Source organism: Lolium perenne, chromosome 7 (genome assembly GCF_019359855.2).
Source record: "Lolium perenne isolate Kyuss_39 chromosome 7, Kyuss_2.0, whole genome shotgun sequence".
NCBI classification, from domain to species: domain Eukaryota; kingdom Viridiplantae; phylum Streptophyta; class Magnoliopsida; order Poales; family Poaceae; genus Lolium; species Lolium perenne.
The window spans coordinates 179,908,037-179,928,571 of NC_067250.2; the positions used below are offsets into that span (position 1 = coordinate 179,908,037).

General features: G+C 43.9%; 2 protein-coding genes across 2 annotated transcripts; one reads left to right on the forward strand and one right to left on the reverse strand.

Moving 5' to 3' along the window:
• Positions 1-432: 432 nt before the first annotated feature.
• Positions 433-5,453, forward strand: LOC127314839 (uncharacterized). The gene is made up of 8 exons (XM_051345368.2): positions 433-747; positions 837-946; positions 1,043-1,093; positions 1,248-1,391; positions 1,489-1,578; positions 4,493-4,599; positions 4,810-4,894; positions 4,992-5,453. The coding sequence occupies exons 1-8, from the start codon at positions 552-554 to the stop codon at positions 5,088-5,090; spliced, it is 882 nt and encodes a 293-aa protein (XP_051201328.1). The 5' UTR covers positions 433-551; the 3' UTR covers positions 5,091-5,453.
• A 2,423-nt stretch (positions 5,454-7,876) lies between these two features.
• On the reverse strand, positions 7,877-16,084 carry LOC127314840 (DNA-directed RNA polymerase II subunit RPB1). Its single transcript, XM_051345369.1, has 11 exons — positions 15,815-16,084; positions 14,629-14,871; positions 13,720-14,010; positions 13,469-13,627; positions 13,196-13,357; positions 12,896-13,116; positions 12,671-12,812; positions 12,243-12,578; positions 11,857-12,143; positions 11,463-11,721; positions 7,877-11,377 (listed from the first exon to the last, which is right to left on the reverse strand). The coding sequence occupies exons 1-11, from the start codon at positions 15,899-15,901 to the stop codon at positions 8,273-8,275; spliced, it is 5,292 nt and encodes a 1,763-aa protein (XP_051201329.1). The 5' UTR covers positions 15,902-16,084; the 3' UTR covers positions 7,877-8,272.
• Between the last annotated feature and the right edge of the window lie 4,451 nt (positions 16,085-20,535).

Genomic DNA, 20,535 nt, shown 5'->3' on the forward strand with positions numbered 1-20,535 from the left:
TCCATCTTGATCTACATCAGCTGGGCCGCCCAATAGGCCATACGCCACCATCACCATTTGTGGTCACCCGAACTTGTTAGATCCATGCAGTATCGATGGTACATCCATGAAGTATACTCACAATAGCCACGACTGGTGGAAGAAGGGGGACACGTGGAAGAACGGGGAGCGTTCATCTAAGCTCGATCAGACGGTGCGGACCACAACCGATCGCTGCACGCGATCGGTCGGCCGAACTAAAGCCTAGAAAAAAAGAAGGCAACGATGGACCGGCCCAACAACCTAGGGTGTGCGCCTAGAAAAAGGTCTAACCGGTCACGGCCTAGGTTTACGCTCGCGATCCGTGGCACCTGCCCGTTCCGGCAGGCCCATACAGGCCCACACGCGTTGCTATTAAAACAAGCCATTCTCCCACAACTCAGCTCCGTGTCCCTAACCTCGCGCCGCGCCGCCAAAGCTCCCAAGCCGCTATCTAGGGTTTATCGCAATCCACCCCCAGATCAAGCGCCTAGCTAGGGTTCTGCGTGCTCCGGTCGAGAGACGGCGGCGAGATGCTGCGGCGGAACACGCGGCTGCGCAAGGAGTACCTCTACCGGAAGAGCCTCGAGGGGAAGGAGCGGCAGCACTACGAGAAGAAGCGCCTCGTCCGGCAGGCGCTCGACGAGGGCAAGCCCATCCCCACCGAGCTCCGCAACGAGGAGCTCGCCCTCCGCCGCGAGATCGACCTCGATGACCAGGACCGGGCAGGTTCCGTCTCACCCCTCGCCGTGTTCGTTCACCCATTTCCTTTTTTTTTGTTTTGTTGCGTTTCTCATGTATGGTTTTGTCGGTTGCAGTTCCGAGTAGCATCATAGATGACGAGTATGCCGGTTCCACGCTCCGCGAGCCCAAGATTCTCTTGACCACGTCGCGCAACCCGAGCGCGCCCCTTACCCAGTTTGTGAAGGTGTGTTTATGCTGTTTATTCCAACATGTTTCGGCTGTTCAAAAAATTTTGTGCATTACATGAGCTTGACTTGTTGTTATTGTGTTGATTTGCTAGGAGCTGAAAGTCGTGTTTCCAAACTCACAGAGGATGAACCGTGGTGGTCAGGTATAATACAAATAGTACAAAAATCATTCCATGTTTATGTGTACTTTCGTTCCCAATATCAGATTCATATCACATATGATTTGGATGACTAAACAAGTGAGCAAATCATTCCATGTTCTGTGCTTCTTGCTGATCATTTTTTTTCTCCTGGCAGGTGATATCGGAAATCGTTGAGTCCTGCCGATCACACGAGATCACTGATCTTATTTTGGTGCATGAACATCGTGGTCAGCCCGATGGTTTGATTGTCTGCCATCTCCCGTTAGGTCCAACTGCATACTTTGGGTTACTCAACGTGGTAAGTGTGCATGTCTGTTTAATTTATGACGACCTGAGGTGTTGTGCAGCACGGGGCGCCATGTTTGGTGTTAAGTTCTGGTTCCTTTTTCGGGCAGGTAACACGACATGATATCAAAGATAGGAAGGCGATGGGCAAAATGTCTGAAGCTTACCCCCATTTGATACTGGACAACTTCACAACCAAGGTATCAAATACTGATATCTTTTGAGTCACTTTGTTCTATGTAATGCATTTGTGAATGTTCATCAGTTCATCTCATGCAAACAGAAAACAGTTAGCATGATTTATTTATGGTTATTCTAATTGTTCCACCATATGTACCTGGAAAGTAATCTTGTCTTAGCATCCATTGCTAAATAGCTAGGATGAACATATTGCAGCACTTGTTTGTTTTTGTTTGTTTGATTTCTCCCAACCTACCATGTAACAGTAGACCATTCATACATTCATATGGGCTCAACGCTTGAACTTGAGGCTGCTGTGATGGTTCGAGGATTGCCCTTCCATTCTATCAAGAAAAGTAGAAAAGTATCCGCGATAACAACTTGTTACACATATATTGTTGTTTATGATGAATTGCTGATGATTTCATGATTGCTCATCAAATTCTGAGCATCTCCGGTTCCACTGACTCTTGTGCTGCTGTTTCTGTTGGAGTATTTGGTATTATTGTCTTCTCCGTGGTATGCTTTATTGCTTTTCTTCATTGGCTCTTTTTTTTTTAAATCTTTGTAGTAGTTTGCTTCTTCATTGGCTGCAATGATGGTTTTCTCGTTAACCTGAGACCTTCTATGAGGACAATATATCCATTCAAAACTATGTAACTGAGCAGCTTTGATATCAGTTGTGCTTGTTGAAAACTTGCACACTACCATTAGTAGTTTGTTTACTTGTCTTTGCTCAGAAAATGTTTGTTGGTTTGCTTGCTGCAATGGACTTTAATCTGGGACCTAGTATTAGGATAACATATCCCAGTTTTTCTGTTGAGACACTCCCCATTACGAATACTCGTTTGCATATGTTAGCTAAAAAAATGGTTATTCTTATATTTTTGGGCCTGGCTGCAATGATGGTCACCTCGTTAACCTGAGACCTACTACGAGGATAATATCTATCCATTCAAAACTACATACCTGATAACTCTGGTTATTGTGGTAGGATGTAACAGGGTATGGGTGTACCAGTTTTTCTATTAATATTTTTTTCTTAATTTTTTGGTCCGTTCATCACAGCATGTGTGTACCTTTGCTACAGAGTTCTTTCTGTTTGATATTTAAGTTTGTTCTGAAATCTGGAGGCTGCAGTGATGTTTTTCTCGTTAACCTGAGAAGTGCTTACTAATATGAAGACGAACTCAAACCATTCAAAACTATCAAACTGAGCGCCTTATCTTCTACTCTTGCTTGGGAAAAAAAACCCTTGTTGTTCTGTTCCTTTTTCTGTTTCTGGTTTAAGCATGTTATGGACGTTGGAGGCTGTGCTGATGGTTTTCTCATTAACCCGAGAAGTGCTTACTAGTGTGAAGGCAAACTTGAACCATTCAGAAGTATTAAACTGAACATGTCCACTTCTACTCTTTCTTAGGGAAAAAAAACATTCTTGTTCTTTTTATTTTTCTGTTTCTGCAGTTTTTAACAAAACTTGGAGGTTGCAGTGATGCTTTTCTCGTTAACCTGAGAAGTGTTCACTAATATGAAGACAAACTCAAACCATTCAAAACTATTAAACTGAGCGCCTCCACTTCTATTCTTGCTTAGAAAAAAAATCCTCTTCTGTTCAGTTCCTTTTCTGTTTCCGCTTTCAGTTTTTGATGAAATATTGAGGCTGCGGTGATGTTCTTCTCGTTAACCTGAGAAGTGCTTACTAATATGAAGACAAACTCAAACCATTCAAAACTATGAAACTGAGCACCTCATCTCCTGCTCTTGCTTGGAAACAGAAAACCTTTTCGTTCTGTTCATTCTCTGTTTCTTGTTTAAGTCTTACGAAATTTGGTGGCTGTGGTGCTGTTTTTCTCGTTAACTTGAGAAGTGCTTACTAATGTGAAGAGAAACTCAAACCATTCAAAACTTTTAAACTGAGTGCTTCCATGGCTACTCTTGCTTAGGAAAAAATCATTCTTGTTGTGTTCCTGTATGCTTCTGCTTTAAGTTTCTTACTAAATTGGAGGCTGCGGTGATGTTTTTCTCGTTAACCTGAGAAGTGCTTACTGGCATGAAGACAAACTCAAACCATTCAAAACTATTAAACTGAGCAACTCCATATATTCCTCAGAAAGAAAAAATCTTTTTTTTGTTCAATTCCTTCTCTGTTTCTGATTTCAGTTTTTGATGAAATTTTGAGGCTGCAGTGATGTTTTTCTCGTTAACCTGAAAAGTGCATACTAATATGGAGACAAACTGAAACCATTCAAAACTATCAAACTGAGCGCCTCATCTTTTACTCTTGTTTAGAAAAGGAAATCTTTTTTGTTCTGTTCCTTTTCTGTTTCTGGTTTAAGAATGTTACAAAATTTGGAGGCTGTGTTGATGCTCTTCTCGTTAACCTAAGAAGTGCTTCCACTACATTATACTGAGTGCTTCCAGTACATTACTCTTGCTTAGGAAAGATACTTCTGTTCCTTTCCTGTTTCAGCATGATTCTTTTTTCTTATGAAATGTGGAGGTTGCCCTGATGTTTTTCTCGTTGACCTTGAGATGTGCGTAGATACGATATTTGGAGGCTTCTGTCACATTTTCTCGTTATCCTGAGATGTGCTTATTAATCTGAAAGCAAACTCACACCATTCAATATCTATTAAACTGACCTCACCCACTAATAATCTTGTGTACTTGGCTTGCGGACCATATTTAGTTAATCTGAGAAGTTACTCTTTGGTATCTGTTTTGACACTTTTAGTTTTGTCAAGATTATTTCAACTTGGCCTCTGGCATTATTGGATATTGTATCAGTCTGTCTTACTATTCTATATTCAATTAGATAGGAGTTAACTGGGACAGCTTGCTTTTTAACACATAGATTTGTTTGTTATTTTTCAATTTATGCCTTTTTTTCGGCAATCCAAGTTGTCTGTGTTTGACTAGTTTCAATAATTGCAGCCTGGTGAAAGGACGGCTAACATATTGAAGCATCTCTTTCCTGTGCCAAAGCCAGACTCGAAGCGTCTAATCACTTTTGCCAATAGGGACGACTACATCTCTTTCAGGTTAACATCTTACTCTGTCGTCATCCTTGTTGGTATTTTGGTGATGTCACTAGTTGCTTCAGTGGGTGCTTGGCTTGCACATACAAAGCTGAGTCTCTGTAGTCAAGAAATATCGACTTTCCGTGTATCTGAATTTTCCTTCAATGAAACATGCCAATGACGCTATGATCCGACACTCATGGTTCTTTTATGATCTTTTGGTCATGGCAGGCATCATATCTTCGAGAAACAAGGTGGCCCCAAATCCATCGACCTGAAGGAGGTTGGTCCCCGCTTCGAGTTGCGACTCTACCAGGTGAAGAAATGCCTCCACCCCTTGCCATCATTGTAGTATTAGGATCATTTTATATGTCTCATGCTAACTATCTACATCTTGCTGTTTGTCGGAACAGATCAAACGAGGAACTGTGGACCAAAGTGAAGCACAAAATGAGTTTGTGCTACGGCCATACATCAATACTGCTAAGAAGCAGAAAACTCTTGGGGTCTGAATTGATTTTGGCATGCACATCAATTTTGAGTTATGTTTTGCATATGCCCACCGTGCTTTTGATGCAATCACAAAATCTTCCTTTCAAGAGGGTGCTGAGTTGTGGTGTTACTCCGAGAGAATGTAGAGCATTTGCCCGTTTGGTATTTTACGGTCCAGCAGAACAGGTTGTATTGTTTGATTTTCTCTATGGAATGCGTAGTAGGCTGCCCCAGGATTCCAGCGTTTCAACGATAGGGCATCTTGTATCTATGTGAACTTCAGTTATAAAAAATGTACGTTCGCTGGAACTTGTACAAAAAGTTGGTTCGTTGTTTCGACTGCTTCAAATATTTGCCCTTTATCTACTTGTGGGCAACCAAAACCTTTGTCAACCAGACTGAACAAGCTGACATGAGATTTTTTTTTATCATTTTAACGATATTGCAATTATTTTGTTCTGATAAATGAATGATGTCAGCTTTATGCTGAAACCTTTTCTGAATCCTCTTGCGACGGAGGCAGCGGTGACCTCCCTCCCTCAAATCTCCTCTGGCAGGGCGTTCCCCTCTCCCTTCACTTGCCGCTTCAGCAATAGGAGTGGGGGATCTTGTTCCTCCATTTTGTTGGTGGGGTTAGGGCTTGTTTACTATGGTGAGTTGTTGGGATTGTGGGAGCGGCGCCTGAGCAAATAAATGATCTTGTATCGTGTTCTTGTCGATCTTTAAGATCGGCAGCGTGGTCTTGTTTCTACTTCTTCAGATTTGCCAAGATATGTTTCTTGACGTGTCAAAACCGTCACCACGTCGCCGATCACGAAGATGAAGAGTACCATGACATCGTCGGTCACGCCGGTCAGAAGCATAGACACGTTGCCGACCACGAAGATGAAGACCACCATAGCACCGTCGCTCACGCCGGTCACAAGCATCACTATGTCATCGACTACGAAGATGAACACCACCAGGACACCGCCGGTCACGCCGGTCACAAGCATAGGCACATCACCGACCACGGACACGAACACCACTAGGACACTGCCGGTCACAAGCATCACCATGTCGCCGACCACGAAGACGAACACCACTAGGACACTGCCGGTCACGCCTGTCACAAGTATGGGCACATCGCCGATCACGAGCACGGACATCACCATGACACCGTCGGTCACGTCGGTCAAAGCACGCCGCCGACCACGAAGACGAACACCACCATGACTCCACCACCATGCATTATCACTTCTCACCTATCATCACCACGTCTCCGTCCATGAAGATATCGAGCCAGTAGTTGAGCAAAAGTACTCTAAACCTTAGTCACACATACGTACATATTACAATATACTTGTGAGTCATTTATCTATCAACGTATGTACACCAAAACAAAAACTTGTCTAACATGAAAGTCATGCAGAATGGTGAAGTGAACCTACTCCTGAAACGAAATCCTTGCTTGTGCGACGAATTCGACAAAATTCGCTTAAAACTTCATACACAAAATTGATGATTTACGACCGACGAAACTCGAAACCGATTGTGGGAATTGGTTCGTATCACCGACACGCATCTTTTTCATGTACATCTTATTTCGATTCGGACTATGTTTGTGTTGATTTGAGAGAGGACGTGTGGAGTTGTGTAAGGGAGAGTGAGCGTAAGCAACATCTTGTGCAACGGTTGCATCGCTGGAGCCAAAGTGGCGCGAGAACGGGCATGTTCCTGGAGAAACTACCATTCCAGGCGTTCCTCCAGGACCTGGCCCGACGCTGCTTTAAAAACCGGTCCTGCAATAACGCGACTCGACCCAAGCAACCAAACATACCGAAAGTTGCTGGCCCGATGCCTACCAAACGCGCCCTATATGTTTGGTCCGCTTCCGCTCAGTCTTCATGCATGCTTTTGGAGGCTTACTGATATCACATGCTTTCCTTTTTATTTAATTGTGCGCAAGTGGTACTTTGTATTCTTGGTTTCAAAATTACAAAATGAACTTCGATATTTTCTTACTCGCAAAAAAAACTTTGATATTTTCTTTATTGATGTGATCTACCCCTACAAAAAATTATCTCTCCAGAAAAGAATATACCCCCTCCTTCCTATAAAGTTTGTTTAAGATTTGTTAAGATGTATCTAGACACTAAATAACATCTAGATACATTTAAATATTTATAAATCTCAGACAACTTTTATGAGATAGAGGGAGTATAAATCTGGATCACGTTTGTTGTACCCGAGCCCAATCTCAGGTTTAACACCTACGTGTTTTATAAAGATGGAATATTCTTTCAGCAAAAGACGATGTTCACACCGATAGCGATGCACATGTGCGACTTTATCAATCTCAAAACCCAATCTGCTGGCTCAGTCTTCCGGAGGTGTTCATACATTGTGCGTGTATGCATTTATAGAAGTGAGTTTATGCGCGTTTGTACTGTTTCTAAAAAAGAAAAAAAAAACGCAGTATCATGTCAGGAACAAAGTCCAGTATCCCTCAGCGTTTATCGTCGTATGGAGCGTTCTGAAAGTTCTCTCGGAACAATACATCTGTAGAAATTTGCACGTTTCGTTCGAGAGTGCTCCAGTAACATGTTTGGAATTTAATCGCGGCCAAGTGTAGCTTATACGTATAGAAGGTACCATCCATGGGGACACTAACAACTCAATCAAAAAAGCGTTCAAGATATACTGCTAATTTCAGCAGAAGTGATATATTGTCTCCGGCCTAATCTCCTGGCATCATTGGACAGAACATACAAAAGTGAGGCAGCACCGCACAGCTAGCACCATCCTCAGCAGCAGCGACAAAATCGAGACAAAGCAAATCCCAGCTGTAGCAACACGAATTGTCACGTGGAATACAATGGTGCCTTTTGCTGTTTCATCACACTATAAACAGACCATGACTTACAAGTTCAGATGAGCGTGGCAATGAAACATCGTCAAAATGTGACCCGAATGTTGCTTGGTATTTGCAATCGTTTTTAAGGGTACAGTTACAAGGAAGTCCCACAACTCAAGATGCAGAGAGTATGCACACTTTTTTTTACCACAAGACTATACCAGAACTTCAGTGTTAACAAATAAACGTCCATGTACCACGACTATTTGATTCCTTCTCCAATCAGCCACGGAACGCACATCATCCGGAAGGTGTGTTGGTGCCTTCCCAGAGGAGAAACCATATACGCCGAGCAAAGGGAAGAAACTAATTCTGCACATTTGGACTGTAGCCTGGTGAAGTCGGGCTATAACCAGGAGAGGTAGGGCTGTAGTCTGTGTCATGAGCCAGGGAGTAACCGGGTGACGTGGGAGAGTATCGGGGAGAAGTCGGGCTGTACTCTGTGTCATGAGCCAAGGAGTAATCGGGTGAAGTGGGGGAGTAATGGGGAGAAGTAGGGCTGTAAATCTGGGAAGCTGGGTTGCTGTCAGCAGAGTTAGGAGAGTAACTTGGCGAGCTTGGGGTATACTGGGGTGACATAGGAGAGTAACTAGGTGCACTTGGACTGTACAGAGGGGAAGTCGGGCTATAGGATGCCACGGAGGGATCACGAGGACTGTACACCAATGAATATGGACTGTAAACAGGTGAAGAAGGGCTATATACAGGGGTGGTAGGGCTGTAATAAGGTGAAGCCGAATAGGGCATGGGCGACGTAGGCCTGTAAGAAGGTGGCGGGGAATCATAAACTGGAGAAGCAGGAGCATATCGAGGTGTCATGAAACCGTGCACCGGTGACATGGAACCATGGACCGAAGAGGCAGAATTGTATACCGGTGACACAGGATTGTAGACTGGCGATACATGATTGTACACCGGTGAGATGGGATTATAAGTATTGGGTGTAGAGTTAAAGGGGGAGTATGGTGGAGTTATTGGACTGTAACTTGGTGGGACTGGACGGTATTGATTTGTTGTTCTGAACGGCGAGGAAGTAAGTCCACTGATATAGGGTGAAAACCGAGTATCTCCAAATGGTGAAGATTCATATGGGCTTAGCAAACTCGGTGATGACAGATAAGGAGTTTCTTCAGAGAGCTGCGAATATGTGCCCTTCATGGCATCACCTAGACCATCAGTGTAGCTTGGGAGATCAGTGTCCATGGCCTGCTGCAACATCCCAGTGTTCAGATACAACTCACAGGCCCCTGTGCCAACCGGTGCCAGCTGACCCAGCATAATGTTCTCAGAGACACCTCCAACTGGATCAGTTTCGGCATATGCAGCAGCATCTAGTAAGATCATAGCAGTTTCCTCAAATGAGCATCTCATAAGGGGACCTGTGTCATTCTTGTTGATGCCATGCCTGGTGATGGCCATTAAATAACCTTTGTGTGTCATTAAGTCGCAGAGAATTGCCAAATGACGATAGTTCACATAAGATCCATCAAAGGAGATGACTTCCCGCAACTCATGCAACAATGTTCGGCGAGCAGCCTCAATTCCAAGCACTTCTATTACTTCAATCAGATGGTTGCTAGTCGTTCTCGACGCATCAACATCTTCATTGCACAGTACTTGCAAGAGATTAACCCCTTCCGTGTCAAGCATCCACTCCACATCTGTTATGAACCCTTCCTTTCGATTGAACTTGGTGATCTTTCCAGACTTTATAAACACCTTGGATATCTCAGGTATGCCGCAGAGAGACATCTTTGCCAATATAAAGCTCTCTATCTGTTTGAGGAAGAGCTCATCCTGAGCAAAATCATCACCTTCTCTTGGAACTTCCTTTTCATGCTTAACCATGCGCACTCTAAGGATAAGCTTGTCGGCATTATCATCAGAGTAGATGCATGTTAGGTCAGTGCCGAACTCATATTTGATCTTATCCACAATGTTAATGATGCTCAACTTCTTGTCAATCATCATCTCACGATCCAGTTCAATTCGAAGCAACCAAGGGGACACTGTCTCCAGGTCAATGTCATCATCAGGCATTTCACAGAATGACTTGACAAGTTCAGCATCTTCTTCAATAACAGTATCTGTAGGATCAGGGTCATACCATAGCTCGGTAGCACGGGTCACACTCTGCAGAGAGGTGTATTCCAAAGCACACTGAACGTTCTTAGCCAGTTCTTTCTTCTTGTTCACCTCAGGTTTCAGGTAAACAGACAATGAAGGAGTTTTTATGTTCTTTGCAACATTAATGATTTCTATCAGCCTGGGAACACCTAGAGTGACATTCTTAGCACTGACACCGGCATAATGGAACGTGTTCAGTGTCATTTGGGTTGTAGGTTCACCAATGGATTGTGCAGCCACACAACCAACCATTTCACCTGGAGATACCAAGGACTGATGAAAACGGGTTTCTATTTCCCCAATAACCCACTGGAAAGCGTCCCTGGTAAGCCCATACTCTTTCAAGACTCTCTTGCTAGCTAGCGTGCTGCGAAGTAGGATATTGAACAGCAAGGTAGCATTCTTTTGAGCCTCGATGCTTATTGGATCGACACCATCAACAACTCGTAGTCTGGCTTGCAGCTTATCCACAGCTTCAACAATCTCCATTGGGTGCAAATCGAGGGAGGGCTTATTCACATCAATCTTAAATGTCTTCTGAGCATTCCATATGATCCTTTTTATATTCACTGGCATCGGCCATGTATTTTCGTCATTTTTAGCAATCTCGCTCGCGAGCAGGTAGCGGTCAGCTTCTATTATTTGGACCTCGGAATCAAACACCTCCCTGATTTCAGGAATGTCTCTCAAGTCCGTAGCATGTTGCTGAAGCAAGTAACCTGGGTTCCAGTTGTCATCATGCAACTCATACTGGAAAGTGCTGTCAAACTCAGTCTTTTTCATCTTCAGAAACTCCAGTTTTTGTGACTCAATAGATACAGCATCCATCCCATCTTCACCATACAAGAACTGAATTACATGGCCCAGTGAGTTCCTAACTGTACCGTCATATTTGACCATGACATCCTCCATAGCCTTGACAAGACGACGCTGAATATATCCAGTTTCAGATGTCTTAACTGCAGTGTCAATGAGACCTTCTCTACCACCCATAGCATGAAAGAAGAATTCCTGGGGTGTTAGACCAAGAATATATGAATTCTCCACAAAACCACGGCTTTCAGGTCCATAATCATCTTTTAGGAAGTGAGGCAGTGTTCGATTAGTGAAGCCAAATGGAATGCGCTTGCCCTCAACATTCTGCTGTCCAACACAAGCAGTCATTTGTGCAATATTAATGAAACTTCCCTTAGAGCCAGCAGCGACCATTGCCTTTAGATTATTGCTATCAGATAAGCTCCTCTGAGCACTACTTGCTGCATCATCACGGGCCTTGTTCAATACCTAGATCCAAAAGGTATTCAGCAAGGACAGGCTTGCAACTTGGAGAAAAAAACATATGCATGAAAAGAAGATACTTGATCTTTACCTGATTTACTCTATTTTCAAACGCTTCCAGCACAGTTTGCCCTGGCTCAGCCCCTAACTGTCGGTCACGTGAAAGTTGGATAAGGTCCTTCACCCCATTCTTTGCTTTTGAAATTATATCAGTAATTTTTTCCATTGTTGCCATGTCAACAATGCTGTCACCAATTCCAATACTAAAGCCATTCTGTAAAAGCCAATAGTTCACAAGCCATTGCGTATGACTTAAAAACTTGCTAGCAGCATCCGGTCCAATCTCCGCCCTTCAAAAAACACAAGATAAAAGACCTAGTAACTATAATTGATACGGTATGTGCTATACTTCTCAAATAAAGTAGCGAGGTTACAAAGATAAGATGTAACTTAGTTAGCCTCAACATGATATGGTATATGCTTACCATATGGCATGGACTAAACTTCCAGTTGAGGTTCCAAGAGTTCTTTTGCAGAGAGTACCAGATAGAAGATGTCCCTTCTCTATCCTAACAACAGTGTCCCCAGGAGTATTGAATCCGATCTCCACGTCTGAGTGCCAAGCTGAAAACCTTATAAGATTAATCTGCCTTGGAATGATCAAGCTGAAAACTTGCTTCCCAGTCCACATCAGCTTTGGTTTCAATATGGCAGGCGTAGGGATCTTCCCATCAAAGTCTTCCCACCACATCAAGATATTCATAAACACATCCTGCGGCAGAAACATGGAAACATTGATAAAGTTGCAGATTCCAACTAAAGAGTTCATACTTAAGGGAACATTTCTATATGAATTCCTGTATTACTTTACCTTTTCAATGAATGTATCTCTTCTGGAAATTTTGAAACATCCAAGGAGTGTATCCTGGACAATCCCCATAACGGGCCGATTAGATTGTGGAGAAACAATGCATTTTGGAACCATCATCAGTTCCAGAACCTCTGCTCTGGTTTCAAATGACTGAGGAACATGCATGTTCATTTCATCACCGTCAAAATCTGCATTATATGGTGTAGTAACTGACAAGTTCAACCGGAAGGTTGAATAAGGCATAATTTTAACACGATGCCCCATGATGGACATTTTGTGGAGACTAGGTTGTCGATTAAAAACAACATAGTCTCCATCAGCCAAGTGCCTCTCAACCTGTACGCAAAACCAAGAAATAATTCAATCAGAACACATGCTTTAGACAGAAGTTAGAAAACAAACCATAACAATGAAGCAAAAACACATGCCTTGAAACCAACTTCTAAATGCTGGTCACTGCTTTTCCTCAGGTATCTGAGATCAAACCTCCTCCCGTCATCCCTTACTATGAACTTGGCTCCAGTCTTGCAAGGGGGAGGATAGGCCCCATACTCTACAAGTTGCTTGAGTCTACAGACAGAGATTCATATTATAGTTGTACAGCGAGGCTTGGAATAGCAATATCAACAATGCAAAAGTAAATCAAAATCTACCTCTCAATATTATATGGAGTAACTGTCTCTGGGAATGTTAAGTTCAAAGCTATACTCCAGGGCACCCCCAGCTCATCTATGCTAATGTTCGGATCTGGTGTGATGACGGTCCGAGCTGAGAAGTCAACACGTTTACCCATCAGGTTCCCTCGAACACGACCTTCTTTAGATTTGAGTCGGCAGCATATAGACTTGATAGGCCGTCCGGAAAGCTGTGTAGACTGCATTTCAAGGCGGAAAAAGTATGCATGACTATATGGTAAATACTAAAATATAGAAGTTTCCTTAAACTGTACCGACCTTTGGTTGACCCGAGAGTTCATTGTTAAAGTAAGTCGCAACCAGAAACTGCAAGATCTGCACAGACTCATTGATTATGTGGGCTGCACATCCATTTTGTATTTTCATTCTCAAATCTTTGTTCTGCCTAATAATCATCGCCAGCTGATGTGTCAGATCATCCTGTACCATGTGGGAAAATTATGCAGTATCTTTCATCAGAACGTCTCTCTAGGTAATTTTTCCGAAAGAGATGTCCAAACATGTATCAATGTTAACTATAAATATCCATACCTCACTCCTCATGGAATTGCTCATGACAACAGAAGGTCTAACCGATGGTGGAGGAATAGGAAGCACTTGCAGTATCATCCACTCAGGACGAGCATACCTTGGATTCAAGCCTAATAGAAGGCAATCGTCGTCGCTTATAAGTTTGAGGATTTCCATAACCTGAAAGTAATAGCATGTCACATGCCAATATGAGTTTTTCATAGAAGTTTCCATTAGGCAAAGCATCGAAGGTAGACAAAATGGAGAATAACCTTCTCTGGAGAAAGTCTCTGTCTCTGTTCGTCAGCTGCAGGAAGTTGCTCAGCGCATCCCAAATTCCTCTTCGGAGCTTTATATTCAGCTTTAATGCCCATGCCTTCAACTCTGATGACTGGCTGTACATGACCACAGCCACTTTTTATCTTTGTACTATCTACATCCTTCTTATTCTGAGTCTCAGGACAATCATCCTCAAGACATTCAGTATGTCCTTTGCAAGCTTCAGACATATATTTTAACATAGCTTTTGAATTTCTAATTCTCAGAGCTTTCGTCACTATGCCCTGAAAACATAGTTGGTATGAACAAACCAGGAAGCAAAAAATGGAGTATAAGAACAAGTGTACGGCAACTTCAATAACAGTAGTATGCATCACTATAGACGTTATACATGCCAGAATAGTTTGCAACAATTCCTTAATAGTAATAAACACCCACATGTATGTGTTCTCATACACTCATAGGTAAACAGTGCAGCTCCCTTAAACACCCCAAGGTATAACTGGTCGGTGCCAGTTATCATTAAGCAGGCATATGTCCGGACCTCCTGGACTGGCCATGCACCTGTATCAATATAAGTACAGACCAGTGCCCCCCTTATATCGACATACAAAGATGGTACTACTACAGATAGACCTGGTTTGCCACTGTAAAGTATTCGGAGCCATGCACTTGTATCAATATATGGACATGCCAATACCCCCTTATTTCTAGAATCCACATCAGAAAAATACAGTTCTGTTTCGAGACATAATTCCTTGTGTTATTTGTCTCTGCAAGTGATGAAAAGCACTTAGGATGACAGTGTGGGCCGATTCAGCACTTGAGCCACTCAACATTCCAAACACTGGACACCCTGAACACTTGTGAGTAGAGTTACAGCATGACATGATGGTGCGTACCTGGTTGGCAAGGAGCCTAGAGCAACTGATGCAGACGCATCGGAGCACTGCTAGCACAGTCCGCATGAAGCCAATGTGAAAGATGGGCTTGGCGAGCACAAGGTGGCCAAAGTGGCCAGGACAGTCAGCTGGACCTGCATCACATGTTGCGCATCGAGCCTGTCTCTTATGGTTAACAGTGGCGCCTAGTTTTGGATCTGACAGGCCATCTGTGGAGTCGATTTCCAGCACAGACATTACCTCCTGAACAGACATTGACAACTGATCAGGTAACCAATTTTTTGTCGACCAACCGCCAATTACTGTTAAATCCAAATGAATTATCATAGAGCTCCACAGAAATGCACATCTTACCATTTCTTTATAGTAGAATTCGAAATACCAGGACGACGAATTACAGCATTTTCAGGAAATGTGGGGCATTTTGATAAATCACTGTTTTTATCATAACCCATGATACCACATACTTCGATCAGAAGGAACAACCGAGTGTAATCTATGTGGATTTTAAAATGGAACCCGGAAAACTGTAGCACTGAGAATTTCTTGGCCCTTCCATAAGTTATCAGACGCTTCAGTAAATTGAACCTTAAATGGAAACCTCACGCAGAACTACCAATTAATGCTACTGCATCATTAATTTCAATTTCAACCCAAGGACGAGACAAAAATTCCGCAACGGTGCACCCGAATATCAACATCAAACATAAGTGGAAGGGAACCCATAAATCCCTCGAAATTTAATCGTCTCAAGCCAGAAAAAGTTTCATTAAAGCGGGACCGTAAATCTGAGCTGAATTTGTAAGGTACTTAGGTATTTTTCCACCAATACTTGAATCCCATCTCGGCCCAAAGCTGCGATCAAATCCACAATGCCGCACCCCAAAATTTCACCACCTTACGCAACTCGCAAGTGCAACGCGCAAATTCCCCCCAAATCCGCTCGGAACTCGTCGCTCAACTTCTCGTTGTCGTTCCAAATCCAAATACGCGGCGGAAATTCGCCAAAACCTGAGTAAACCCTCATCCAAACTCGTCCCGACCCGAATCCCGCCGCCTAACTCGAATTCGAATAACCTAGCCCGAGCCACCCGACTCGGCTCCTCCGGAAACCCCCAACCCAAGCGCGCCACGCCACCTCCGGTCCAAAACCTCAACCCGGGTAGTCGAGGAGGAGGGCGCGTACCAGCTGGTCGCGGCTGAGCACGCCGAACTGCACGGCGCGGACCTTGGCCACCTCCGCCGGCGAGTACGGGAACCGCGTGTCCTCCATCGCCTCCGACGACCCGATCGCCGGTGCGCGGCCCGTGCGTGTGCTTGGAGAGGAGCGGAGCGGAGTCGGGGAGGCGGTGGCGGTGGGAGCAAAGCCTCTCTCCTCCGTCTCCGCCGTTTCCACCACCGCGGGCGAATCTAACCGGGCCTCCTGCGGGGAATCTAAATTTATAGTAGAACCTGTTTTGCGGATCGTTTAGTCGGTTAATCACATCATTGGGCCGTAGGTCGGTGAAGAGATTTTGCGCCGACATCCCATAATTTTTTGTGGTTTTCAATTTTTGTTCTGATTTGATTTTTGTTCAGATCTGATTTTTTTTTTCAAATTCGAAAAGTATTCAAATTCAAAAAATGTTCATCAATTAAAAGTATCCAACTTCAAAAATTGTTTATTTATGAAAATTGTTAATTTTCTAAATATGTAGAAAAGAAATAGAAGTTGTACCTAGTATTGGGCCGGCCCACCCGGACCGCCCTTCAAGCGATGCGCACTAGGGTGCGCTAGGGAATGACTGTTTTTTGTGGACGAACTAGCTATATTAACATTAAGGACCATGGTACATCATTACATGGGTCAATAGAGCAATAAAGATATGTACGTGCCTACCTCCACAAAATAAGAAGATGATCTAAACTCATGAACAAGATGCCGAAGATCACCATACAACGTTCGTTCATCCATCGACAACTCGGACTCAATATTGCTGAATCTGCAATCTTCGAGGGCCTCGATAAAGGTGTTGTCCTATTGATGCCACGCGGGTGGCTGAGTTGTAGATATCGAATAACCTTCACCTAGCTCAAACTCAGGGTGTCCCCACTGTTGAATCTAAGGATCAACAACGGAGTTGTCATCCACCTTCGGTGACATAGCCCGAAAAACATAGCTACCACATCTTATCTTCAACATGATAATCATGTGGAAATGATATGGAAGTACAACTAAGACAATAGAGGATTCCGCTCATGAATTGCAAAATATTAGCCCAGATAGATATGAAGATCAACCAAGGATCACTAGAAACATCTTGTTGCTGCCCTAGAGCTTATTGCGTGTGAACATAACTGTCTAGAAAATCTGCATCAATGATATTAACTTGACTCCACGAGTTCAAACTAACAAGGTTGTTCCAATTTTGATATCCACAGCCATGAGAAGCAAAAAACCACATTCTAGAGACTTCCGGCCATTACTAACATTGAGATATTGGATATGCTCCAGCTTTATGGTACCTATTGTGCTTCCATATATTTTCCTTTGTTGTGTGTGAACATACTCATGCATCCATCAAGGATATGACAATCAGATCAACTTGGTTCCCACCAGTTCACACATTCCAGATTGTCCCAATCCATGCAAAGCTCAACAACAACAGTACTCCAATGATCCAATTCAAATATTTCTAAGAAAATTATGCCCATACCCATCTTTGGAGGTGAAGGAATCCAGCATCATATCCATCCCGTGGACAGAAGCATGAACTCCATTGCTTGAATCACATAAAACATCTAGAGCAGGGTAGAAAAACATGGAGCAAGGCCAGTACCAGCACCTTGCCACTCCATCATGCGTAGGTGTAGTCTTCAACACCACCCCCAATTCGAGGAGCTTGGGAAATTTGATTACATTACAGGATCGCTACGCTTCAGCAGCGCATGGATACGCATATTCTAAAAATCCATCAACCAGGCATCAGAGTTGGACTCACAATAGAGAAATACATTTAGGATAAAGCCAACATAAGCAGTTGGTTGAAGAAATTGACTAATGGATGAGTCGGTTCATGCTGCTGGATCCAAACGCTGGTGGTGAAGACCTGAGCGAATGTGCTGGTAACGCCCACAACAGCATGACATGCAAGCGATCCCTCTGCCACATCTGACACGAACAACGGCGATCATGCCGACCATGGCTGGCCTCCACGACACCTAAATCATAGAGCATGTAATGACCCTACCTACGCCAACCAAGCAGAGGGTGGAGCACATATATTTGTTTTTTTTTAAAATAGCAGCAATACCATAAGGCAACAGGTCGACAAACAATATCAAACTTCTCTCTCCTCTCTCTGAATCTTGCTATCTCCGAAACTCTCTTCTCTTAGAACTTTATTCCCTTGTATCTCTCCCATTGACATAGGCATCCCAAATGGGCCTGCCGAAGATGGTACCCGGGGTTTACTGGAAGCCCAATACCCGAAGAATAAGAAGATTCGGGAGCCCAAGATTTACTAAGGAAAGATAGAGTTGTAATAGGAAGTGTTGTTTGTGATCTGGCGGGATGAGTTAGAAACCGTCCCGGACTATGTAAACTTGTATAGCACGAATCCCTCGGCTCCACCTCATATATAAGGGGGAGTCGAGGGACAAAGAATCAATCGAATCATTGTCTGCAAACCCTAGTTTTCATAGTCGTCGAGTACTTTTCGGCTGAAACCTTCGAGATCTACTTGCCCTCTACTTCTAACTAAACCCTAGCCTACAATCCATAGGCATTGACAAGTCAATACCTTGTCACCCATCCTCAAACTTGTACCTAGAAATTACCATTTCCAGTGGATTCAAGGTCAAATTGATAGAGGAATCACCGGTCGGGCGTTACATTTCGTATCAAGAGCCATGTCGATTGCCATGATATGGAGGCAGTGGAGGATTTGGTGTCAGCGGTCAAGTCGACGGTAGAAGACTCCAATTTCATCCTCAAGGAGCTTGTTGTCTGGAAGCCGCATGTGCGCGGGGCACCGCAGGAGATGCACGCCAACATCGCCACCCCGTAACAACAACTTGGACGAGACACCCTTAACCCCATCCTAGGGCTCGACCTGAGCACTCTTCAAGCGCTCGCTGCACTGAGGACCATGGAGGGCGGTGTTAGCGCCACTCTGGAGTTTGCCACCAGTTCTGCCACTAATGGCCTGGCCAGAGGCCGTGGATTCATCCCTGTCCTTGATCGATTCAGCAACCGAGACATGTGGGCATGACGCGATTCCATGCGAGCATCAGATGGCTATGTGGACCACGTGCTCGGCCCATATAGCATCACCTAGGGCCATCAAGCTTGACACCAACAAGGTTGAGGAACCCAACGAACTCAACAACACCTTGCCCACCAGGTGTTCGATGCAATGCTTTCTCATTAACAAGGATGACTGTCAACACCCGGATTTTTAAGTCCAGATGCCTATTATATCATTCATCGCAATCCCAGGAATATTATTGTTGCGAGGCATAATAGTTAAGTATCATAGTCATCATTCATTACCAACCATAATGTCTTACAACTTGAATCACCTGATCCATATTACACGAATAGATGATGTAATGATCATCGAACAAACACAAGTTCATAGCGGAAGCGTAAAGATAAATGGACTCTCTAGTCCACAGGCCAACGCTTGACGTCGGAAGACTCCTAGTTGTCGTAGGCGTCCTGCTGGTCGTCACCTTGGTAGTTCTGTTCATCCTCATACTCTGGCCGTTTGAATAGCTGATACGTCCAATTTGCATCACTATTTTATATCATAATTTGCTGTTATTCATTGATATATTTCATATTTGGACATAATACTTATGTTATTTCATCTATTTTGCATGTTTCATGATTATTGAAGGATCGAGCACCGGAGCCAGGATTCTGCTGGAAAAAGCGCCGTCAGAATGCAATATTTCGGAAGATCAACAGTTGATGGAAATTATATCAAAAATCCTATTTTTCCAGATGACGAAGGGAGCCAGAAGGGGGAGCCGAGGGGACCCAAGGTGGGCCCACCCCATAGGCCGGCGCGGCCCAAGGCCTGGCCGCGCCGCCCTGTGAGGAGGGGGCCCACAGCCCCCTCTCGCCTCCTTTTCTTCGCGTACGCCTTCGTCCCGAAAACCTAAGCTCCAGAGGGTACCTCGCGAAGAGTTATAGCCGCCTCTGCGGGGCGGAGAACACCAGAGAGAAAAGAGCTCTCCGGCGGGCTGAGATCCACCGGGGAAATTCCCTCCCGGAGGGGGAAATCGACGCCATCGTCACCGCCATCAAGTTGGACATCATCTCCATCACCATCATCATCATCTTCATCATCATCACCGCCGTCTCCACCGCTGCACATCGTCACCGCTGTAGCAATTTGGGTTTGATCTTGATTGTTTGATAGGGGAAACTCTCCCGATATTGATTTCTACTTGTTATTGATGCTATTGAGTGAAACCGTTGAACCAAGGTTTATGTTCAGATTGTTATTCATCATCATATCACCTCTGATCATGTTCCATAAGATGTCTCGTGAGTAGTTCGTTTAGTTCTTGAGGACATGGGTGAAGTCTAAATGTTAGTAGTGAAGTATGGTTGAGTAATATTCAATGTTATGATATTTAAGTTGTGGTGTTATTCTTCTAGTGGTGTCGTGTGAACGTCGACTACACGACACTTCACCTTTATGGGCCTAGGGGAATGCATCTTGTACTCGTTTGCCAATTGCGGGGTTGCCGGAGTGACAGAAACCTAAGCCCCCGTTGGTATATCGATGCAGGAGGGATAGCAGGATCTCAGAGTTTAAGGCTGTGGTTATATTTATCTTAATTACTTTCTTGTAGTTGCGGATGCTTGCAAGGGGTATAATCACAAGTATGTATTAGTCCTAGGAAGGGCGG

Bases quoted from the DNA above. Each gene is read 5' to 3' on its own strand.
- LOC127314839 (XM_051345368.2), top strand. From the start codon at position 552: ATGCTGCGGCGGAACACGCGGCTGCGCAAGGAGTACCTCTACCGGAAG. The intron at 1,094-1,247 runs GTATAATACAAA...TTCTCCTGGCAG, and splicing joins GGATGAACCGTGGTGGTCAG to GTGATATCGGAAATCGTTGA. The intron at 1,392-1,488 runs GTAAGTGTGCAT...TTTTTCGGGCAG, and splicing joins ACTTTGGGTTACTCAACGTG to GTAACACGACATGATATCAA.
- LOC127314840 (XM_051345369.1), bottom strand. From the start codon at position 15,901: ATGGAGGACACGCGGTTCCCGTACTCGCCGGCGGAGGTGGCCAAGGTC. The intron at 13,358-13,468 runs GTATGGATATTT...CACATGGTACAG, and splicing joins GCAATTCCATGAGGAGTGAG to GATGATCTGACACATCAGCT. The intron at 11,722-11,856 runs GTAAGCATATAC...TGTTTTTTGAAG, and splicing joins AGTTTAGTCCATGCCATATG to GGCGGAGATTGGACCGGATG.